This window comes from Acanthopagrus latus, chromosome 3 (assembly GCF_904848185.1).
Source record: "Acanthopagrus latus isolate v.2019 chromosome 3, fAcaLat1.1, whole genome shotgun sequence".
Taxonomy (NCBI): domain Eukaryota; kingdom Metazoa; phylum Chordata; class Actinopteri; order Spariformes; family Sparidae; genus Acanthopagrus; species Acanthopagrus latus.
The window spans coordinates 22546190-22570501 of record NC_051041.1 but is presented as its reverse complement, the minus strand read 5'-3'; the positions used below and the strand labels follow the sequence as shown (position 1 = coordinate 22570501).

The window sequence follows — 24312 nt, the reverse complement described above, 5'->3', positions numbered from 1 at the left end:
AACTACTTTGCAAGCATAACTTGTAAAACTACACGTAGATCAGCCCGGCAGTAGTTTGTAAAACTACTGCTAAAAAAAGTAGCTTTAGCAACTACTTATACTCATTATCCTCATTTAACTCAGTGTTAAATAAATCAACATATGGTGTGTGTGAAACTAAATAAAATAGCCTACAAAAAATTCATCTCAGTCCTCAGTCAGTGTTAATATGTTTGTTAGGTAGGGCAGTTTGTTGAGAGAGAGAAAGATCTACTCTATGGGAAGGACTGTGCATTTCCTTGTTCTTTACATTAAGGATGGACACCGCCGCTGTGTGCTGATAGGCCACAAATTGTTTGAGTGTGAAGTTGATGGGTGGGCAATTCTTACATGTAGCGACTTGCACAGTATATATTTATACCGGTCTTGCTTAATGAAAACTTCCCTTTCCAATTACACCTAATATGTTAATGCATTTTCAACCTTTCCTTTGCAAGCTGCTGAGAAACTGTGAATGTGTATCTGACCGATATCAAGTGGCTGACTAATTTGGTCTAGCTTTTACTACCTGACACAGCAGTCAGTGCAGGAATTGTCATCTGTGCCCCTTCCATGATGGATTTTGTCACCTGTATGATTGCTCAGTGTCACTGTTAAATGGCTGCCCGAGGGGAAAAACCTTTGGATTCGGAGTGACTGACACGAAAGCCTGTTTTTCTTTTTTTTTCTTTTTTTTTTTTTTTACTGTTAGTGCAGCAAACACCTTTCCCCCTATCAAACTCCATTTGAGCTCCACTGGAACTACTTTAATAGATGTAATGTCGCCTGATTTTTGGCAGCAGCCCACAGGGATAACAAAAAGAGTTCACGTTAGCTATGTTATTAATCACATACTAGCTTTAATTGAATTATATCCAACCAATATATACTGTACTTTCTGTGTTCCCCATTATAAGCGTACTACTGCCCTCTGATGTAGAAAAAAGCCTGTTTCACAAAACGTATGTCAAACAGTTATCCTACCTTTGTCTGGAAGGCATCCCAGTGCCTTTGGTTTTCCCGCATTCACCTCACACCGTGTCCAATTAGAGGCAAGAATAGAAAAATTACTGCAAGGTTGCCTCCTGTCACTACTTGTTCCAGGAAATGCTTCTCACAGGGAGCTTGATGAGGAAAGTGTCACATATCAACAGTAGCCCGGCCAGATGGTTCGGGCCGCGCTGCTGCAAGGCAAGGGCACGACCTTTCAGGTGTACCCGGGCTCTTTCACGTCAAGGCGTACGTGTTACACAACGAAATGCGTTGAGTTTCTAATTAGACAGAAATGTGCATGTGCAATCTGGGTTTTGTTTTTTTTTTACAGTTTATATAGTCTGTTGATAAAAAGCCATGTTTCAGTGAATAATAGCGTATATTCAGTGCCAGATAAAACTAACATTTCTTAAATGGTTTCCTTAGACTTATACTGTCAAAGTGGAAATGCCTCCATGATAATATCTGGACCATGAGTCGCCAAAATCAGCATTAAAAGTCATGAGATATTGTTGGGGAACATTCTGTCTCCAGAAGCCACAGTACAATATGTAACAGCATACAGTGCACACACATTCCTGCATTTATTTGCTGTCTCTCCGAGTTCAAAGCCACCAGAAGAAGGCCAAGCCAAAAGAGCCCCCGTAGACGCAGCTAAGCTGCCCCTGAGGTTATTTCAGAAATGTGCTCGGTGTCTCGAGCTCCGCTGCCCTTGTTCAATCACTTCTACTTAAAGTGGCCCCGGAGCCGTGGCTCTCTCTCTCTCTCTCTCTCTGAGGCCTGTCTCTGCTGTGTCACCAGTGGTTGCAGTCAGAGAGGCAGCCGGCCAATTTCAGTGGAGTGGTGGAGGAGCTGTTCCAAGTCATCCCTGATGAGGTGCTCTACATGGACGCCAGCCCCGAGCGCTGCAGGACCTGCGCCGTGGTGGGGAACTCTGGCAACCTGAAGGGCTCCCAGTACGGCGGTCTCATCGACTCCAGTGACTTCATCATAAGGTCAGTTAGCACTTCAATCTGGGATGTTATTTTGAGAATAACAGATACACAGTTTTGACATTTGCTTTGACATTTATTCATTTTTTTTTTCTTGACAGTGGTCTCCTACTGTTTTTGCTGTTGTTTTAGTTTAAAGCATTTTATTTTTGTTGCTAAACTTCAGTTAGTTATGATGACACTTTCCCTGCAAGAGTACATGCTGAGATCTTATAAATACAGTGTCAACACTAGACAGGGCACGGGGATGATGATCAGACAGGCTGTGAACAAGCCGGCAATTTAACATGATTATCTGTACCGCATTGTTTGCAGTGAATGTCAATATTAGTTCCTTATTCAGGGCTGCACCATCGAGTCATGCCATTTGCTTTTTTTTTTTTTCTGTGCGCTGGAGCTGTTAAAGGCTACTCATTGTCATTGTTAAAATAATGATTAATATGTCATCATTCAACATTTTTGAGGTAAAAAAAAAAAAAAAACAAATGTTAAAGTACCACTGAAAATTATGTAGAATTATTTCCTTCAGCGTGGAGAAGGAAACTTTGTATGCATACAAGTACAGCGACTACAGTACAGTAGGTCAGAGTCTGAACTTCAAGTCAGTCTGTAAACACTAATTCATGATTACAACACCGTCATTTTTCTACCACCAGCCTTTCCAAATAAATTTAGTTGACCTGAGGGTTTTAAATCTGCTTTCAAGCCTCATTCATAGGACTCATGCATTAAGTTTGTCGGCACTGCTATATTAACAGTAGCATTGATGATCACATCTACAAAAATAACACCAAATGAGTGATGAACCACAGATGCATGCAATGCTTATTTATATTATTATGAGATTATATTTCAGTAATCTGCTGATTTATTTGACATTTTTCACATTAATCATAAGGTCAGTTGGATGTCAGATGTATATAGCACTACCTGAAGTAGTTCAAAGTGCTTCTTCTATTTGATCAACAGTCCAAAAACACAGTGGTAGTCACTTTACCATCAAACTTGAAATCTGTGGAAACCAGCAAAAGTTTCCATTTAAAAAGGTGACTTTTTAACTCTGTTTATTAAATCAGCTCTTCCATGCTGATGTGCACTGGCGCACTGGGAAGTCCAGATGTGCGGTGGGATTTTGTTACAAGCCAAGCTTAATATTGTCAGTATATGACAAGTAATGAATGTGCTTTTAATTAACTATATCAGCCCTTTGTACACATACATCTCCTGATACAGAAGCAATGTATCTTCCTTTAAAAACCCCGCAGGGAGCCCAGAATAAACATGTACAGAGTGATTAGATAGCACAGTATAGAGGTTACTTTGAACTGGTATGAAAACAGGTGTGCTTGAAATGTTGGCTCTTTTGGTGTGCCTTGGGCATCAAAGGTTAGACAACCACTGATTTAAACCTTTAATGCACAGGAGTTTCTATCCTAAGCGTATAACTCCCAGTTGTTTAACTTGATCGTAAGGTTAGGGTGAGTGTGCTTTTATTTTATCCATTTCCTGTTGCACTGATCAGTTTTAAAAACGAATCAGCTGCAACATATCCGTCATATGATATGACGATATTTTGTTTTGTTTTGTTTTATCAGTTAATACAGCGGAGAGAAAACACTTTGTTTCACTGTGCACCCGTCTCACTCCCGTTATTTTCCGCCATGTCCCAGCCTGCACTCGGCTCAGAGCAGTTTGGTAGCAGGTTTCAGCTCCCCCATCACGGATCCTTGTTGAGCATTCAATAAACATTCGGGGGAAAAAAAATTATCTTAACAAAGCAGCAGATAAAAACAATAGCGTTTGAGTATTCAAATGTTATTTCCCGTGTCCTGGGGTGGCAGGAAACAAGAGAGGAGTTGCCGCTCCTTGTAATCTGTCACACCGATTGCAGCTCTGCAGAGAATGAATCGAATGAGATGGAAAACAACGACAAGGACATTTTCCTTGGAGGGGGTGCGGGTGTGCGCTCTGCTGCAAAACTGTTGGCTTTATGATAAAATTAAGCTAATTTGTGCGTCAAAGGGTAAACAAACATTTTCACTCAGACAGTTCAATGTTCGTGCCGTGTCTCTGGGCTGCATGAATCAGATTTGAGCGCTGGCTGCCTTTTTTGCAGGTTTGGTTGTTTAAGGGCTGCAGGGGGAGAATATGCAAATCCATGAACAGCGGAGTGGCATTCCCTCCATTGTTCTTTGATTATTATATTACAATTTTAAATAGTCTTGCAATCTCAGATCACACTATCTACTGGAGATAAAAATTCAATCAGTATCCTCAGATTGTTTCTGCACAGAAACGACTGCCTTCAGGAGGCGGTGGGATGATGTAGAAGATACTTATCCTGAGCAACAGCAGATAACGCTAATTTCAGAACTAAATGTTTCACACCATTGATGGGATATCAGCTCGGAAATGATACGGACAGACAGTCCAGTGAGTGTGAACAGGAACAGAAAAACCCACGCCTTTCAAGTATCCACGCTGAATTCTCCCAGATTTTCTAAAGCCTCCTTTATAGACTATTATGAATATTGAGCAGCATTGGCCTATCGGCTAAAGCCTCTTGTTTACTCAACAGATTGAAGTGGTAAAATAGATTTGAGTCATGAAAAGAGACTTTGCTTCCGCCTCTGACGGACAAAAATGAGCTCTGTGGATGTGGAATAATGAATTATTTAAGGACGTGTTGTTTGAAGAACTAATAAGACGTCATATTTATTCAAATTCGATTTGAATTCTGTTTTAGTTCCTCTCAGACATGCTAATTGATAGGCCCATGCATGGGCTTGCCAGGAGCACAGTTTTTGGACATCTTATCTTTGGGAAACTTAAAAGTACACTCCATACCCATTTCCAGTTGGTATGTGACTGCAGATAAAAAGCACATTTAAGACACAAAGTCGATACTTTTATCTAGTAAATGTGAAAATACAGCTATCTTTATGGAGTTGAAGACACAGAGATAGTGAAATCGCACTTACTCCAGTAACTCGGACACATAGAGAAGATAAGGGGGGACAATTTGGACCGAACAACAAGCAGAGCTGGCCTGGTAGATGCTTGTCTCACACCACGATCAATTATGTGCAATGGAAAGTGCAACTCAGAGGCGAGCGGAGTTACAAAACTAAAACTGTGTGTTGCTATAACGTGAAGCCTACAGAAGAGGCAGATTAGATTTGATTCGTGAATATAATGTAGAGCGACAAACAACAAAGTGAGCGACTGTGCTCGCCTGCAACTCCACAAATGAATTCCCTCGTTTGTGTGACCTGGACCGAACCTTTACAGAGACACATCAGCCGTTACGTAAACAGACGCACCACTCCAACAATAATTTCCTGGAGCTGTAATCTGATCAGTGGTTTGTTAGCAGGATTACACAAAAAACTATTGAACACATTTCCATGAAACTTGTATAGAGGGTGGCTCTCAGCCCAAAACAGACCAGATTTACTTTCTGCGGATCTGGATGAAGGGATTTTTTTCCACTTTTGGTTTTCGAGTGCTGTTATAATAACACCAGTGTTACTTTCAGTGGAATCTTTTGTGTTTAATATGGCTTGGAAGGAGTGCAGGATTAATTGGGTGGTCTGTATATTTGTGGCTCAGGGGAGAGATTAGTCGTCCATTAATTGGAAGGTTGGTGGCTTGATCCCCAGCTCCAGCTGCATATTGAAGTGTCCTTTGGCAAGATACTGAACCTCTAATTTCTCCTGATTGCTGTTCAGTTGGCGTGGGATCGATTACATGTGAGTGGTTATGAGCCGATAGTATCTTGCAGGACGGCTTCTGCCACCAGTGTGTGAATGTATCTATGTGTGACTGCTGCTTTTAGTTGGCGCTAACGTGCACTTGTGAGAAGGCGGTTTTGCCGGCAACACACTTCCAGCACTAGAATTAAGGTATATTCGTACATAAAGGTTAAATCAGCTTCTTCGAGCTACAATAAGTGGATCAAGCTTCTCAGTGATCATGCCATGCTAAAGAGCTCACTGCCGTGGGAATGTGTGGTTGGCAATGAGTGAGTAACTTTATTCAATCTGGCAGTTTTGGGGAAAAAACAGCTGGATTTCGTTGAGAAACTCAGTCTATTTTGTCACCCGGGAGCGGAGTGACATTGACACTGTTAAGATTGATGGCAAATGGTGCTTCGCGATGATGCGGCTGATGCGAAGACCCTTTCAAGACAGTAACCAGAGCACTGCTTAAATATCCTAAAGCAAATGTCACGCAGTATTGTTGCATGGCTCTTAATTTATCACAGCATGGCTCTGTCATCCTGCTGTGACATGTTGCCTCTGTAGAAAGCCACATGACTGCACTTATCATCTTTGCCAGCTCCTGCTGTGACAACAGCATGGCATTGTCTACCCAATTCAATTAACGGATGCCAGGAACAGCAAAAAGACAAGAGTTAATACCATAAGCGGAATAGTTTTCTGCAGAAGCATGCTCTGGTAATATACTGTTTTCTTTTTATTTATTCTAGCCTGAGCAGAGAGTCATGCTTGGTTGGCAGCCTTGGTGCTGAGCCAAAAGGTCACCATAGCTACACCAGGACAACGGTTTAACACTAACGCGTGGAATACAGATTTCACAAAACTTGGGAAACATGCTTGAGGGCACAAGTTTTTTACAGAGTACATTTTTATGTGCTGTAGGTTTCTCCAAATCCAGACTCACATTCGATTTTTTTTTTTTTTTTGGCTTTATCATTCACATCTCTCTTGAACACAGAATATTTGATCATATGCAATCACATTCCCTCTGTACCTCTTAATGCTCTATGGGCACACCAGCATATTTTAAATCTGAAAAAGAAGTAGGCTGTCCTGGATGTGTGATTGTCTCATCATTCATATTTACTCAGCTGAATTGAGGATCAGTCAGGCTTACATTCTACACCATGATGTAAGCCCTTGCAAATAACTTCATTAAGATGGATCTTAAAGCCAGCAGATGCAATCAGTGGGCACGTTGCATTTGTGACTCCTATATCCTGCTCGAAATTGGCTTCAAAACCGGGATTTTCACACCACTAGCACGCAGAGGCTTTCCAGCGTCAGCTGTCATCTGAGTTTGCCAAGCAACTAGTAATGATGTCCTTCAAAAACCTGTTCACGAGATTCAGAAAATTAATTTCTCCATTCCTCTGTCAGTGTTATTACCATAACGATATGTTCCTGAGGGCTCACCGCGAATGACCCGGAACGTTACGTAAAAGTGCCTCTTAACACCAACAACCTCTGCGTAAGGACGGAAAAGCTGCACTTTGTGTTTGTAATCAGTGCCCCAAAGCTTGAAAACAGCTCAAGTATCGAAGCTTGTTTTTGCATTATTATTAGTATTATTATTATTATTATTTTATCAGAATGGAAATAGTGTTTTCGAAGATCCACCACCATTAGAATTTCAATTTGGATCGCACTTCACTGTGTTCACAAGCCACTCTGCAATCAGCCCCTGCGCTTTGCTCATGTATTTGTTATTGTGACACAAAGAACAATGGCGTTCAGTGGCTTGATTGCCACTTGTGCTACCGACACCGACTTGAGAGCATCCATCATAAGTCCCATCTTGTGACACAAATTCCAATCACTGCCTATTTCAAATGCAGATCATTTTCAGGTGACATTTATTTCCGTTCCTTCAAATCTGTTGCGTCAAAACAAAGCTTGGCATAACTGCTCACCCACCTAACATTGTAATTAGAGAGATGAGAACGTATCGGTGTTGTAGCGAAGATCACTTCTTGCTGTGTGTTTTTATTTCCTCTACCTGGTGATGGGTCGAGGAAGCGAGGGCAATTTAATGTGCGCAATAATTTACACCACACAGAGTGAAACAAGAATTAGACAAACCCGAACATGAATGGCAGCTGAAACTGCTGCATTATTTAATGCTGTCTGATTAGCCTGTTTGATTTCTAACAAGCACAAGATTTAAAAAAAAAAAAAAAAGAAAATGAACTATTTATTAAAAGGGAGTTTCATTAAACTGGGCCAAATAGCTTTTATAGCTTTGACGATCCATTCTTTCACAGAGGATACAGCTACAAAGCTACAAGTGAGCACTAAAAGACACTTTGGAGATGAAAGCAACGCTGAGAGCACCAAAAAATGGTAGCAAAAGCTGTGTGCTTGCATGACTATCGATGCACTCATCAAGTGAACGCTGAATGAATGTGATATAGCCTTGCAAAGTGAGAGAGCGATTGTTGTGCGTCTCCGAATTGCTAAAGAGGGCTTCTTTAACGAGCTGTGTGAGGTACGGCACGGTGCGGGTTGCTCAGAATCAGTCAGGAAAGGACGTTCATTGTTGCCAGCCATCTCACTTGGCAGTTTGGTAAAGAGCTAAACATTAGCCTTTTGATGAAACTGCACAGGGTCTACTCTTCCAACTCTTATTTGGATACCTATTAGTCATTGAAGTACATGCACAAGACGACATAAAACCATTTCCAAAACAACATGACCGTTGCAGCGTACATGACCTTAGTTGTACGGTCCCATTTGGTTAGGTGCAGACAAGAAAAACTGTCAGAGTTTGGCAAAAGGTCAAGGACCCGAATGCAGACAGGCCGGCGGGCTGGGTGAGGAACTAAAGGCTCATAAATGAATAACGTGAGCTGTAATTGACAAGTCCGAAGTCCAAAACAGCAAGAAACAAAAAGGCAGGCAGCAAAAACACACGAGGCAGACAGGGTCAGTCAGAGTCAGAGAACTGAGGAGGTAAAAAGAAAATACAAAAACAAAGTACAGACAAAGGAAGTACTGGGAACAGAAGGAACACTGGTCTGAAGTGGGCAAAACATAACAGCCAGAGAGGGGGGAAGACAAGCGCTTGAATACACAGGGAGTAATAACTAATTGAACACAGGTGAGCAGGGAAAACAGAAGAAAACACAAAAGACCAAAAACACAGGAGGATAGATTAGAGACTGGTCGAAACTGATCAGGACAATCACAGGGAGGGAAAACAAGACAAAGGGTGCAGAAGTGGCACAACATGACACATGAGCATGAACCTTATGAGATTAAACAGGAGACAATAACTAACCCAAAAACGTAAACCATGACAAAAGCCGCTTGGTTAAGCTTATGCTCTGAAACTGTTCTGTGAGGGTTTAGGAAAGATAACTACGATATTTTAGGAAATTCAGTTACCAAAGTACTGATGTTACGTCTTGTGTTACCTCATCTACCCTCCTCTGCTGCCTTAAATTAAACGTCACTACAGATCGCGATGAGCTGTTATCACAGTCGACCTATACAGTCATTTTTTTTTCCTGATGATGAGGACCGGCTGCACTAAACGTGCACACTGTTAACACTGACGTTTTTCTTTTTTTTTTGACACCACAGCAACTGCAATGAACAGCTCTCGCCATAGGTTTCTCTGAGTACATGACTAATTGTGCCAAGGGTTGCCTAGATACACAACCTGTGACAAGAGAGGCACACGTAGCTTGTGAGCCACTGTGTGTGAAGGTGGTGGGGCGTGAACATATTCAGCATGTATATGCAGTTTTTCAAGTGTTTCCACCCTCATCAGCCACCCAATGCTATTAATCTGAATGAGGTATTGGTAAATAGCACATAGTATATGAGGGAACCTGTCTCTGGGTCTCTTGGTGTACAGACCTGGGCTGCTGGTATTTCATCAGTCCACACTTAGAAACCCGGTGGATAATGTCATCTGTGGTTCCTGGATTACTGCGAGGCATCTATAGCGACATACAAGCAGAGTACCACGCTGTTCTCAGTTCAACCTTGAGTGCCACATGAAGTGCAACTTTAGTATTCGGCCTGTTAATTACAAAGCCTGCAGCTTTTAAACCACACCTGAGACTGTGCCTTCATCTCATATGAAGCTGTTGCCTTCGCTTACCTGATAAAAATGTACACAGCGTACAGCCCTCATCATGCCTATTAGTCAGGTGGAACTGCATAGGCATTTTGAAAAATGTACACACAGTGAGGCTTAAAAAAGGAGAGGAGCGGTAACAGCCGCAAACAAGTGAGCCTGAAATGAAACGGACTTGAAACATCGCTGACCTTTAAAGTGTTCGTGGGCTTTGTCATGCTGCGAGATCTGCCTGAACCTCCGAGCACTCTGCCATGTTGTAGAATACTGTGGGTCATGGCTTTAAGCGTTTTTTTGAGGGCAAGTGAATAGTAATTAGACAAATAATGTACCACAGCATGCTGGCAGGCAAATGGCATTGGCATTAAAGATGCCATTAATCGTTTATCATCATCACAGTCTCGGTTTTCAAGAGGAAGACATTCCCGCAGAGTAAAGTGCACGCGGCTGAAATCTCAGACGATGTTTTAATGTCGAACCTGACAATCCATTTGACAGAAATGATGAAGGCGGACACAGCGGCAGTGTGGCTTTCGATTAATTAGCCAACACAGACAAAATCTTTGAACCCGGACCTATTGATCAACAGTCTGATAATCAGGCTGCTTTGCCATTTTGTTTGACTTTAATTATTCAGCTTGACATTTTGTGTTCATGTCAGCTGATTTCTTTTTGGGGGGGGTTAGGTTTATTTTGTTTTACCATGTTACCCTAAGCGATCAGCAGCAAGCGATTCATCCATCCCACAGCTGTTGGTATTTGAAAACCTGGAAATAAGATCAGTAAGAACAATCAGCTTTTTGGTGGACCAAAAAAACAATAGTGTGGTGCACACTCAACATCAACGCTCGTAATTTACGTTTCGAAAATCAACTCCAGAATCGCTCATCCCAGTTGTACGAGTTGGCGTTTGCCGATATTCTATTGATATTCCTAACTAATATATTCTCACTTCTCATACAGGCCAATCAGAGGCAGAGTAAGGCGGGTCTTGATGTCGCCCTCCTCACCCCACACGCTCACTATGAGGGGCTGGAAGCAACAAAAATAAAAGAGGTGATAATGTGCATTGAAATGAAAAATAGATTGAAACATTTTCAAGTGAGGTGATTCATTTAAAAAAGTTGTGACATGATGAAGATTATCAACTTTTATTATTTACCACATCTTTCATTCAATGTTTAACAGTCAAACACACAAAAAAAGTAACTTTTCATTCAGGGGTGAAAGTTAAAAATAATGACAAAAATGGAAGCGATGAAAATGAATTGAGAGTGATAAAGTTAGTCGATTTGACCTGAGTGACATTTTATTTCAAACAGTTTTCCTTTTCAGCAGTGCTCCGTGAGCAATTTTCTTGGTTTTGTGAGGGATGAATATGACTTTTGAGTTCATATTTTGAATAAAGCATGAACCTTATTATGTGAGGCCCTTTTTGGAGATACAGCGATGTGTGATCTGTGTTTCCCCTGTAAACACACCAACCTCTTCAGCATCCGTCCGGCCTGCTGCTGCTCCATTCAGCTGAGCCCATTAGCAGTTTCTATCTGGGGATACAAACAGTTTGGCTTGTTTGTATTTCTTTAAATGAATCACAATCAAAATCACAAATGTCTTGGATGGCACTATGCCCAGGATGAAACAACAGTTCCTTTGTGAAACGGTAACACGCCGATAGTGGAAGGCACGCAAAATTCGCACAAAGACACAAAACAGTTCCCCAAATTAAAGTTAAAGTCGGCTACACTGACCAGGGCAGAGCTGCTCACCTTTAAAACTACAGATGACAGGACATTTAAGTTTTGTTTGAAATAATTTCTGAAGTATTCACTTTATATGATAGTTGACAATTAATCAGTTGAGTCCCCCAAACTGGATCCTTTATTGTTTTCGGGGGAGCTCAGGTCCCTTATAGCTGCTCCCCATCTGTTTAATTTTATCTCTCAATAACCAAGCACTGAGGCCTGATGTCTATGTAATAGATCAAGCATCACAACAGCCACACTGGCAGATGTGCTGCAATATCAGGCCCACGCCAGTCTGTTAAACAATTAAAATACCTGCCTCGGTGATGTTTCATTAATTTACTGTCTTCTTTTTATCTGGAGGGAAGTCAATGATGTTTTTGGTTGCAATCCTTGTGATCTTGCGGCCTTGGTAGCATTACGCCCACTCACAGCTGAATCCTCAAAAAAAAAAAAAAAAAAAAAACTCTACAAAAAATAGAAATAAAAACGCTGAAAATATCTGTAGACATAAAAGTGCTGCTGCTGTTTGCAAAGAGAAAACCTTCAACTTGAGCTTATAAGACTCACTTAAGCTGAGTGAAGTTGATTGATGCTCAAAGTACCGACACTTTACACTTGTAGCCTCAATATAGCCCTGCTAGAAAGCCCTGGTCAAGATATCTGTCATCAGCGAAAAGACCTTTACTCTGAATTTCACTCCTGCACTGAGAATGAGTCATCGGTGCTGGATTTTCAGATTTTCTATGGAGACGCATAGACACTGCTTTGTTATTCTCCAGATTTGTTTGAATGGAGAGCCACATCAACATCTTTACATCAGATAATGTCTGACATATACGCAAACATATTGATCTACTTAAATATGTCGAAAAATTCTTCTATATTCTGTTTTCTGACTGTTTGTGTACTCCAGGTAGAAAGCCCTCTTTTCCTATGCAGACCATCTTGTTGGTGAGATGGGCTTTTCAAAGGCTCAATACATCTGCTCCAGTTTGTTTCAAGTCCATCTGGTACAAATTTCCAGTGCCAGAGGGGAGTTAGAGCAGAAGCTGAATATTGATTAGACCAATCTGAAATATTCGCCTCCTTAGAGCGGTTGACACCACACGCCCCCACAAGATTAAGTGAACGGGCAGCCCAGTGAATCCATTCAACAACTTAAGTTCACTTCTTGAGAGGCCTTACAGACTTGTATTATTGTAGCATTGACCTCTGCAGTGAGTAATGAGATGATCTATGCAGTCTTCTGTGGATCTGAAGGGAAACTTTTGAGTCACTCAGTGGGTAATAATGGGTCAAAGTAATGTCTGAATCAGCTTTACAATTAGCAAATGACAAACTGAACCGAGTGCTGACTACAACGGAGCACATCCTCAGTTAATAGTTCTCTCTCTCTCTGCAGCGCTTGTCAGTTTCACAAGATTTAAGAAAAACGTGACACATTAATATCCAAACAGAATAGGAAACTCAACAGGGGGACACAACAGATTGTTTCCCATATCAGGCAATCTTGTGAGCAACAGCTGACAAAGCTTAACCCACAGCAGGACAGAGAGTTTTGGTTCACAACAACAAGATTTAATTGCGGTTGGCAAACAAGTGTATAATTGCATTACTGCCACCTACTGCACTGGATCGTAGCAGTTACAAAAGTAAAGTGAAACTCTGACCAAAATGCAACCTAGGGTCTCTTTGTGAATGTACCTGAGTCAGACGTTTGTTTAAAAGCATAATTACGACAAAAGCGCCCTTTTTAAGATTGACCATATTTTTGTTTTTGGGTCAAAATCATTTTCAATGGAGTTCTCAGGCCAATACTATGATAGCATTCAAGTTTCACTTTAAAGGCCCCATATTATGAAAAACACAGTCTCTCTGGTCTCTACATATATAAGCCTGCATGGTCTCTGCAGCCCACCCAGTGGTAAAACGGCGCTCCTACAGGCTGGTCAGATTCAGCTCCTTTCGTTACATAATGAATGAGTCATTTACATAGACAGGCCTCCTGCGTGATGATAGCAGATATCTGAGAGGGGGGTGTTCATCCCCAAGGTGAAGTTATGTGTGTCAGCGATAAGATTGCAGTGTATTGCAATGTCGTCGCTCAGACTTAGACATGCAAAATGACAACGTGCCGGCTACAGTTCGTGTAAGTTTGTGTGTGTGTGCTAAACTTAACATCGGACTGCTTCAGTAACGAGGGTCACAGGTGATGGTTTGATAGTATTTACACTTGCCTACGAGTCTGGTGAAATCAGCTGGAAATTGGCTAACTAGTTAGCTCCGCTTCGGTTTGAATCAGCTACATGGCAGTAACTGTGATACTGCATACATACAAACTAACATTATTCAGACACAATAACCATTCTGAAACCTCCTGCTGCAGCCACAGAGTCTGTATTTCTTCAGGAGCCTCTCCCTCTTGGTCCAATTCTGGGTCCAATTCTGGGTCAAACTGGTGTCTCCGCGAGCCACCGATACATCCACCATAAACGTGCGCTAGCTGGTAGTGGATGCTACCAGCTAGCGCAAGTGTAGCAGGCAAGTAGGTGCTGACAGTCGGAGCTCATTAGCATTTAAAAGTGCAGGCACAGAAACAGCCTGCTCTCAGTAGAGCTCAGTAGAGCGACTTTTAGACAGCCGAAATTCAGGACCATGGATGGGTTTGGGGCAATGCATACCAAACACAGTGTTGTTGGACTTCTGACAGCTGTGTGAAATTGATGAAAAACAGTATAATATGGGACCTTTAACTCCTCTCTATTAATCATTATTCAACTTTTTTACCTTCAAACAACAGTTTTTTAAAGTTATGTTGATGGTACAGTGTTTTGCAATAGGGTCAATGGTGTCTCTGTCTCAGCAATTGAAAACTTCTACATAATGTCGCTTTAAGTAGCCAAATTAATTAGAAGACTGTATACTTTCCGTGATGTTTTTCCTAACAGACTCTACAATGTATACTGTTTTTCAATTAGTTGTGAGTTAGGTTTTAGTTGTTCTATCAGTTAGTTGTGATAGAAATTCCCCTCTCGTTTTATCATAATTGTTGCAATCTATCAGTACAGTTTGACAGTTTCCAGTTTATATCATTGGGTACCTGTCTATTCTATGGAGTGTCTCATTTATCAACAAGTTTCCAGTAAATAGATGCAAAGTGCTAAACTTAAGAACAGTTTGGAGGTAAAAGTACTTTAAATGCTAATGCTTTTAACTAATAACTGCGGATGATGATCACAAAAAGCAGGAATAGATTTTGGGATGGTTTGCAGTCATGTTTTTTGGGGGATTCTTTTTTTTGGGACAGTTCCAGGTCAGTAGTGAAAAGAGTTAGTCTGGAGCCCTGTGTTCAACATCAGAAAAGTGCCTTGCTCTTTTTCTTTTTGTGTCCAGTTGAGATGGGATATAATTTGTTCATTTTAGGGGAATAAATAAGCGAAGATGAAGAGAACAAGGCAGAGTCCAGTTTTGTTTTCCTACTGTGTGTGAGTGGAGGAGAACGTCACACGCGGTTCCATCAAAGCTTAGTACCAACGAAAACTACCTGCAAGCGCTAACGCGGACTAATGTGGCGTTACAGTAGAATATCTCTGGATGTGCCGCAGATGTGATGGATTTTTCACATTATACTGTTTAATATGTGGCATGCTGCTCCTCTGCCCTCGCTGCCATACTTTTTCATCTGCTCTGGACGGCAGGGATCCATTCGCCGAGCAATTCTTAAATTCCCAGAAGCTGTAGTTGTCATTAGAGGAGAAATCCGCCAATGTAGTTCTGTCAAAAACTGTTCTTTTCGGTTGAGTATTGCCCCATAAAAGCGCGAGCCAATACTTCTCCTCTTCCATACATTGCCGTTTTTAGCACAGTCAGTGCTGTAAACCAGGTCGGCTCCGAAGGAAACAGTACGCATTGCTTGTTAATGGAGAGTAAGCCAATTTCTCTTTCTGCACCTTCTCTCCATTTGAGATGTAAAATGGGCCTAACAGTCTGTGCTGTGAGTTTTGTAGATGTGTTCCCAGAAAACGACGTCGTTCTTCTCTACCGCTTCTTTTACCCTCAGAATGCCACAACTTATGATGCACTATCACAATAGTAATTACTGTGCTGATAATAACCGCATCTGGTGCAGCAGCTTCATCAGTGGTGGTGACACAACACTCCTCTCCTCTGGGACCGAGTGGCCTTCCTAACATCTCACAGCTGTAGCATTGCTTTGGTCAGCTGTTGCATCAAAGACAGCTGTGCATTGTGCCACCATGTCCCTCCTGTTTTTATCAGCTAATTTAATATGTGTTTTTCATTCAGGCCTAATTTAGATTACGCTCACATATCAACCTTTCAACTTGTGTTACATTCTCACTCACTGTTCTCGTCAGCTTTGTTTCGAGATGCAGCTCACATCTGTTGGCAGAGAGGAACTCGGATAAACCCCACTGTGAGCTACCTGCCCGGCATCAAACAGCAGTCAAGCCAAGGTAGCGACTAGCCAGCGAACAGTAAAGCTTTGAAAATGCTACAAAATGTCTCTGTCAAGAGCTGGTGAAAGGTAAAAATAAAAACTAAGAAAGAACATTTACCAGAAGGTCATAAGAAATAAGAAAAATAAAGAAGCAATATGGAAGAATTGGCGACTTCATACAGAAAGACATGCAGCAAGGGGTAGCATATAACCAGAGTCGATCCTAAATGCTGCTAACTGTAGCTGCCTTTAGCTAGTGAGCTCATCTAGCAATGCAGCTAGCAGTCCAGACACTGAGCTTGGAGCACCAGGGGAGAGTTGGTGCCTACACCGCTAGGTCAGGAGCTTTGGACCGGGATGGGCGGGGGCTAGCTGGTTAGCATGCTATCCTCAGTAAAATAACCCACCATGAAAAACACGAACACTGTTATTCCTTCACCTTCTGTGGCTGATTGTAGTTATTTTTGTTTATGTTTTTAACTAAAGTTCTGACATAATGCACCTTTAATGACATTGTAAATAACTGCTAGTTATCAACTTAAAGGTTGATACAGTCAAAGGAATAAGATTACTATTAATAAACAACATTTCAAGTGACTTTACAACCAAGTGCTCAACAAAATACAATACTGTCTAATATACCTGCACAAATAGCAAATCAGAGAGAAATAAAACAAAATAAAATCCAACTAGAGTGGCACTAAGTGGAGCGCATACCTCTACTAAGGCTAAACAATCCCTTTTAATTTAATTGAGCCTGATCCAATATCAAAGTCGATCACTCTGTCTCACTCTAAATTTCAAACCACCCATAACTGCTGAACCATAGTTTAAGATCACCAGATCTAGGAACTGCATCAAATTGTTCTCACTTAGAAACTAGACTCATACACCTGGATTTTTGGGGGGGGACCGGGGGGTTGCCACTGCGCAGGAAATAGCCATGGCCCGGGGGGGCATTATATTTTTTAGGTTGTCTGCCAATCCCATTTTTGTTAACACAATATCGCAACAAATTTGAGGAAATTTAGATTCAAGGATGAACTGATTCCATTCTGGTGGTCAAAGGTTGAAGGTCAACTTAGCAGTGATGTCGTGCGTCCCATTCCCGTGAATGCGATATCTCAGAAATGCCTTGATGGAATTTTTGGCCCAAAAGTTGGGACAACCACCCACTCAGGCACAAGGATGGAAAGAATAGATTTTGGTTGTGAAAGGTCAAAGGTCACTGTGCCCTCAGACATACATATTTTTGGCCATTACTCAACAATTGGTCATCATGACAATCTGCGAAAAAACATTTGGCCATTATTTAGAGCCAAAGCTCAGGAAGCACTGCTTGACTGGAGCCTGGAGGCATACAAGTGCAACAAAGTAATAATTTGTAGTTTTCATCAAGATCCATGAATTATTCCCAGAGAAATTTAAAACATTTTTGAAAAACATCCTATCTCAGACTTACAGAGGTAGTGAGAAAAAATCCTGGATCTTTATCTGGACACATAGTAAAAGTTAATGGGGTTGTTTCTGGGCTGAGTTTTGTGAACATATTTCCAGGAGTTTTTGTGTAAGCCTGCTGAGAAAACCAATCAACAAACTGACATGGGTGAAAACATGACCTCCTTAGTAGAGGTAATAAAAACACACTTTCAAAAGTGACAAAACAGAAGAGCTAGATTATAAAACGTTGCTAAAACATGATGTTAAACCATTCACAGAAAACAGCACTGAGGTACTGATCTTTCGATAGCTTTGCAAATAATTCCGTGTGTTCAGTGCACGAAAACTTAGGGCAGATTTTCCATTTTCGGAATAAAGCCGTGAGACGTGAAGCATAAGACAGTTAGTAGAGCTACCGGTCTGCAGGACCCTGCAGCAAGGATGTTATACATGGTGATGAATGTCTAATAAGGGATTTGTGGATGAAAACATACAGGAGATACCGGAGTTTATCACACCCCTGTGCCAGAGAGAACCCATTCTGTTACACAGAATACGATTGTGAGTGTCAGAGGGATCTCCATTAATGAATCTGAAGGTAGAGTGATAAGCTGAGTGTATGGGTTTGATAGACAGAATGACTGTCTCACTACACCGTCCTGCAGTTGAAAGAAAAGCTGGGTCTGTTTCTTTACAAAAAATCTGGATTTTTGCCACAGTTAAATCTTTGCCCTCGATTGGCCAAAACGTTTTAAAATCTGCTTCGAGGACCAATTATCTTTTTTTTAAATTAAATTATTCAAATTAAATCCAAGGATAGAGGATGTTCCAGCTGTGCAAGGTCGCGGTCATCTCTTAACCTAGAGGCCACATCACGTAAAAGATACAACATGTAAAAGCATCAACTATGAGGAAGCCTGGAAACAAAATGCCTCTTGCAGGAGGTCGTTTTGAGTCCTGACAGGCTCAGGCTGGAAATGTCAAGTTGTTATATAGCTGTCATCTTGGAGTCAGTAATGAGGCGAATGATATTGCTCAGACCGCAGTGCCCAAATAGGTGATGCTCGTCACACCGGGGGTCAGCGTGGTGATTTTTCCTCTATGTGTCACCTCCTTCCACTGACAAAAAAGCAACTGCCACTGTCAAACTATGTTCCTGCCAATTACTGCTCCAGCTTGAGTGAGTATTGTCGGACATAATAATAGGGACGCATCGCCTGGCTTGCCAAGCGGTAATTGTTGAGCTCTAAATGGACACTGGATTGTACTGAATTGGTGTTTGGATGTCCAAAACATGCCGAAGCAGGACAAATTGTGCTTTCCCTTTTTCTCTGTCTTTATTTTTACATGTTTAATTCTTTTCTCGAATAAGCGAACGTGGCTGGATTTGCACATCTCGGTGCCATGCTGTTTGGCTGCCTTGGTGAATTCATGAAAAAAAAGCCCATTTATAGATAATGGCTATTGGTACAACAAAAGGCTGGAAAAGACAAAGATGGCAAAGCAACTAAAAAAAAAAAAAAAAAGGAATGAGGGATGTGATATAAATATCCCAGAAATAAATATCTCTGCTTTTTTGTCCCTGCAGAATGAACCAGGCTCCCACCTCTGGTTTTGAGGAGGACGTGGGCGCTAGAACAACACATCATGTCATGTATCCGGAAAGTGCCATAGACCTGGACAACACCACCAGTCTGGTGCTGATCCCTTTCAAGACCCTGGACCTGCAGTGGATCGTTAGCGCTCTGACCACGGGGACCATTAAACAGTAAGTGTACCCATCAAATTTTAAAGCTGCACTAATCTATATTTACGTATTGAGAGTGGATTAAATGATTGTGATGTAATGTGGAGGTGACGGTACTAAGGACGAATCGGTGAAGAATAATCACCTGACTCCCCTGCAGTTTTTTTGCGTCTTTCAGCGTATTGTTTTGATTTTACAACCTGCCAATTTAATGTGTTGTTACTGTGATTTTTGATCGTGGTGTTCTCATCAACCTCACTTCCAACCACAGTAGACAGCAAATATATGAGGAAAGGAAAAGTATTTCTGTATAACTTCTTAAGGTGATGGTATTGTCTTACAAGTTGTTGCACTGCCACCAAGTAACTAAATGACTAAATAATAACTAATAACTAAATAAGTGAATGCAGGTTTGAAATCGCGGCATGAATGGCTGTGTTTAAAATACTTTTTTTTTGCCAACTTAAACAAGCCTTATATTTGAAAAAGAATATTTGTAAGGAATCATAAATGCACTTCCTGCTAAAAAATACAGCATGAGTGCTTAAATGCCTCACAATGCCTTACCAACAGTCAGCACTCTAGGTGGTGGTCCAGTGCTTGGACACAAGTTCTATGCTGTTACCTCTTGCCCACTGAGCTGGACAGCAATGCTGCGATATTAATGAAGAGACATTGGCAAGAAAATAAAATATTGAAAGAACAGACAACAACATGACACACTGGGGGCAGTTAAACATGTTTGCATATGTTTGTTTGTCCCCCTCATGGTTATAATTTATTTTGTTAACTGTCCCGTCATAGATGCACGGCAACGGTTTCTGTAGCTGTTATTCAGACACATGTTTATGTCATGTTATGTAAATATACATTTCCATTTCCACTTTGGGCATTTAGCATATGCTTCTGTCCAAAACAACCTTAGGCTTTAGGCTACGTCACAAGAAAGAAACCACAACATGTCACCGTTGATCAAGTAAAAAAGAAAAAACAGAGACAATTTTCAAGCCCTATTCATCGAGAATACCTGAAGTACATAAGTGCAATAATTTAAGTCAGGACAGCAGAATTTATACAATAGGTATCACATCACATTCACATTACCTATACTGTATATAAGCTGACATTTTAATGTTTGGATGATATTAACTCAGACTCAGTCTTGCCACATAATATTGGAAGCTGAATGTAAAGAACTGTCAATTTATTGGTATTTTACCAAAAGATAGGTATAATACTAATTGTATGTCCAAAACAAAAGGCCCTCCGATTTTTAAATTAACTAAAAAAATTGCATGTTCGAGAGCTGAATTGTCCTAAGACAGGCTGTGAATGTATCGCCGCGCCTCATGCGCGTGCCGCACTCCCAGATTCATTTACCCTCTCCAAATACCAGATTGTCATAACAATCGCACTCACTCAGTGCTGCTATTTGTCAGGTTGCCATAACAAGGATAATCACTCAGTTTTAATCTTCCAGTAAATTTCACCTTCAGCTGTTTCACTCTCAATGACCCGTAATCATTAGCTTGATTACTGGACATCCAGGGAAAAAAAAAAAAAAATGAGGCCACTGCCAATGAATGCCGCTGCCAATAACTCAAACACGGCAACATGTAAGATGGTAGAGGGACGAGTAAATCCAAACAAATGTTTCCTATAAATGTGTCTTCCAACTCTGCCAAAGCAATCATTATGCACCATTAAATTTCATTTTACTGGCAGTAATGTCAGCATTAGCCCAACTGCCATCAGATCTTAACTGAGTGTTGTGAAATATTTTGTTACATTTCCTGGTCTTGTTAAATAAAATGGGGCTCTGTGAAATGGCAGAGCCGTGTGAGGAGACACAGGGCTGACTTAGAATAGTGCACAGTCTAAATAAGGCACTTCTCTTTGCAAAAATGTCAAGTCTATGGCGGTTAAAGGACGTACTTCTTTTCCATAAGGGTGTAGTGTGTTGTGTAACTCATCAGATGTATGAGGGACAGTTTTCACATTCACTCGCCACAACCTGCTGAGGAGTCAGTTGGAGCCAGTTACTGTACAGCACACATTTCTAAATGGCATTAGACCAGTCTGTATAATCTCTGAATTTTAATGAGACTCATAGCTGCAGAGGCAATAGCCCTGATAAACCTTCCCTTAATTGGAAACATTTGTATCTCAGCATATAGTCATTATTATTACGCTTTCAACCAAGTCTGCACGGGCGTGGTGTAGAGTCGACGCTGGCTTCAAATTTACACTTCGTCAGCTCATTGTGCTTGTTTTTGTGGCTCCTCCAATCATGAAAATGGCATAAACATGAATTAATTGCATATGAAAATTAAAACATTTTCATATGCAAACTGAATGTTGACGACTCAAGGAGCAGCACACGCCATTATGCAAACAGCCTCGCACATTGTTATGGTCCAATTTTTCATTTTCAACACAACCTAAAACAGAGACAGTATTTTAATGAAAAGTTTTTTATGTAACTTCTTACATTTAATGGATTTTGATGGAAATTTAATGCATAAATAAACTGTGCGTTTTAAGTTAAGGGGAAATTCTGCATAAACATAATGTGTTTAACTATTCAACTGTTATACATAAAGATAATGCATTTCAAATTCTGGTTCCTCTGTCTCATATTATAAATCACAAATCTGGCTATTGACTCAGTGTGACAGAAAGAAATTGAATGAGAGATTCAGATTGAATTCATAGAGTAGGATTAAATATGTACTTGTCCTGATTCGGTCTGGCCTGATCTGAATACATTTTAAATCAGACTGAGAGGGCTGGTGTAAACTTTTGATAATTCATTTGAAGGGGAAAGCATGAATGCCTAATAACCATGTAAATGCATGGGCTAACCCTAACCCATGATAACCCTAACCCTTACTAATTCGAATAGTGCTTGTTCGCCTCGCCTGGGAGTAACATCAAGTGAAGTTTCTTCCAGGAGCGACAGAAATATCGCGGTGGCAAAACACAAGGTGGTGGCAGATAAAACTTTTTCGTGTTGGAGATCTTAAAAGACTTTGAGATTGATTATTGATGGTTGAAAGGCTCGAAACAAGGGGTTCAAAGAAGCGTTGAAGAAATGAAGAAATGAAGAGCTGGAATCTAAATTGAGAAATGGTTCTTGATGAACTGTAACAATCCTCTAATGACAGGATGTGGGTCCATCTTGAAAATTGTATAACAGGCAGAGCAAATCAATGAATGAATTAATGAATGGATGAATTGAATATCCTCAATAAAGTTTGGGGAAAGTGTCTTCCTCCATTATATTAAACAGCAGATGCATGACAAAAATATTATATTCTGAATAAATGCTTTGCAGCCTGTAGGCTAAACACATGGGATCACTTTATTCAGAGTCCGTGTAAACAGTTAAGATGCGATCTCTAATCAATCAGTCAGACTGAGGAAATATTGTGCATCTAATCACAGCTTTGTTGTATCCAACCATCCATCTCAGTCCGCTGTGTTTAAGGCAAATTATTTTGCAGACTGACATCAGCTCCGCTCTGCAGGCTCTTATCTGATGAGTCAGAAAGCATAAAAAAAAGAGAAAAAACTGACAGTGAGCATATGTTAATGTGATGACTACTAAATCTGCCCATGATATTTAATCAGCTCTTTTCATACAGTTGTAATAAGGAAAGACGCTGGTGCATTTATTTTTAGACATGTCCTCAGTAAAATGAGATCAAACGGATGGATCACGCTGAGATTGTGGATGTGATACCAGTGATTGGGGACAAACAAGCAGAATTGGTTCTTGTAAAAACAGACTTTCAGGGTTTCTTTAGGCAAGTAAAGCCCAAATTTCAGGCTGCTGGTGTTCTCTTGTGTTACAGGACATATATCCCTGTCACGTCCAGGATAAAGGCAAACAAAGATAAGGTGAGTTACAAAACAGTTTGTCTTTTTTTTAAAGCATCTTTTTTTAAACATGGCTTTACTTAAATTGGGACTTAATTTTCAAAAGCTAAAATAAAAACTTAGATACCTTTTATGTACAATACATGGTCAAACGTATGTGAACAACCGCATCTGACACTTACAGCAGATTTTAAATACAAAACATGTGATGAGCTTATAAATTATCATTATCATTATTTAGTAGCAATTTACTAAGAAACTCTGTTGGCTAAACTCAAATTACAACATTATGTAATTCTGTCCAATTATATAATGTGTTATTAATAGTGTAACACTAAAATAAAGTTTCTGTATTGTGAGTACTTTTACTTGAGTAACATTGAGGGCAGGACTTTAAATTGTTATATAGAGTACACGAGTATTTTTAGACAAAGGCGTTTCTACTTTTAATGAGTGAGGATCTAGGTATTTTTCATTTTGACAAGTGGTTTGTTGCTGCACTTAAACTGGCAGATGGCGCTTTTCACTGACACATAACGTTACTGCCAGCATATGGAGATTCTTTGCAGGGATGTATCACTGCTGTATGTCACTGCTCTGCCAAATGAAAGTGGCATGCCACTTGTCCTCTACTGACCGTGGCTGCGTTTATAATGATATACTCGCTTGAATTACTTACAGTGTACAAAACAAGCGCTGCATACTATCAGCCACTTTTCAATCTTGGTGTTGCTGTGACATTTACTTTTTAATTTGAGCTAAAATTGCCCCGTGCAAATCATTAGCAACAGCCCAGACCAAAGCTCTCATATTTTATCGCCTTTTTTTTCTGATATTAATGTATTTTTTTCATTATAAAGGAATTTATCTTCACCTCTTGCCTCCGTAAAGAACCAATAAATAGAAATTCCTCTGACTCTTTTTCAGGTGTTGATTTACAGTCCCACATTTTTCAAATACGTCTACGAGTCGTGGCTCGAGGGTCACGGACGATATCCTTCCACCGGATTCCTCAGCTTACTGCTCGCTATCCACATTTGCGATGAGGTGAGTTGTACTGCTTCATTGATTGCAGTACAATACTGAAATTCCACAGTAGATTGGAATAACTTATCGAAAAATAAGTGCATCTGAAGTGATGTAAAAGTCTGTGCTTTCATTCGT

At 40.6% G+C, this 24312-nt stretch overlaps 1 protein-coding gene across 1 annotated transcript in view; it reads left to right on the top strand.

Moving 5' to 3' along the window:
* The window catches only part of LOC119017466 (CMP-N-acetylneuraminate-beta-galactosamide-alpha-2,3-sialyltransferase 1-like), a 73183-nt gene that overhangs the window by 44974 nt on the left and 3897 nt on the right, over positions 1–24312 (top strand). Inside the window, exons 3-6 of the mRNA XM_037094203.1 lie at positions 1813–2006; positions 19108–19287; positions 23124–23169; positions 24076–24195. Coding sequence (XP_036950098.1) covers positions 1813–2006; positions 19108–19287; positions 23124–23169; positions 24076–24195 — 540 coding nt within the window. The remainder of the gene's footprint in view (positions 1–1812; positions 2007–19107; positions 19288–23123; positions 23170–24075; positions 24196–24312) is intronic.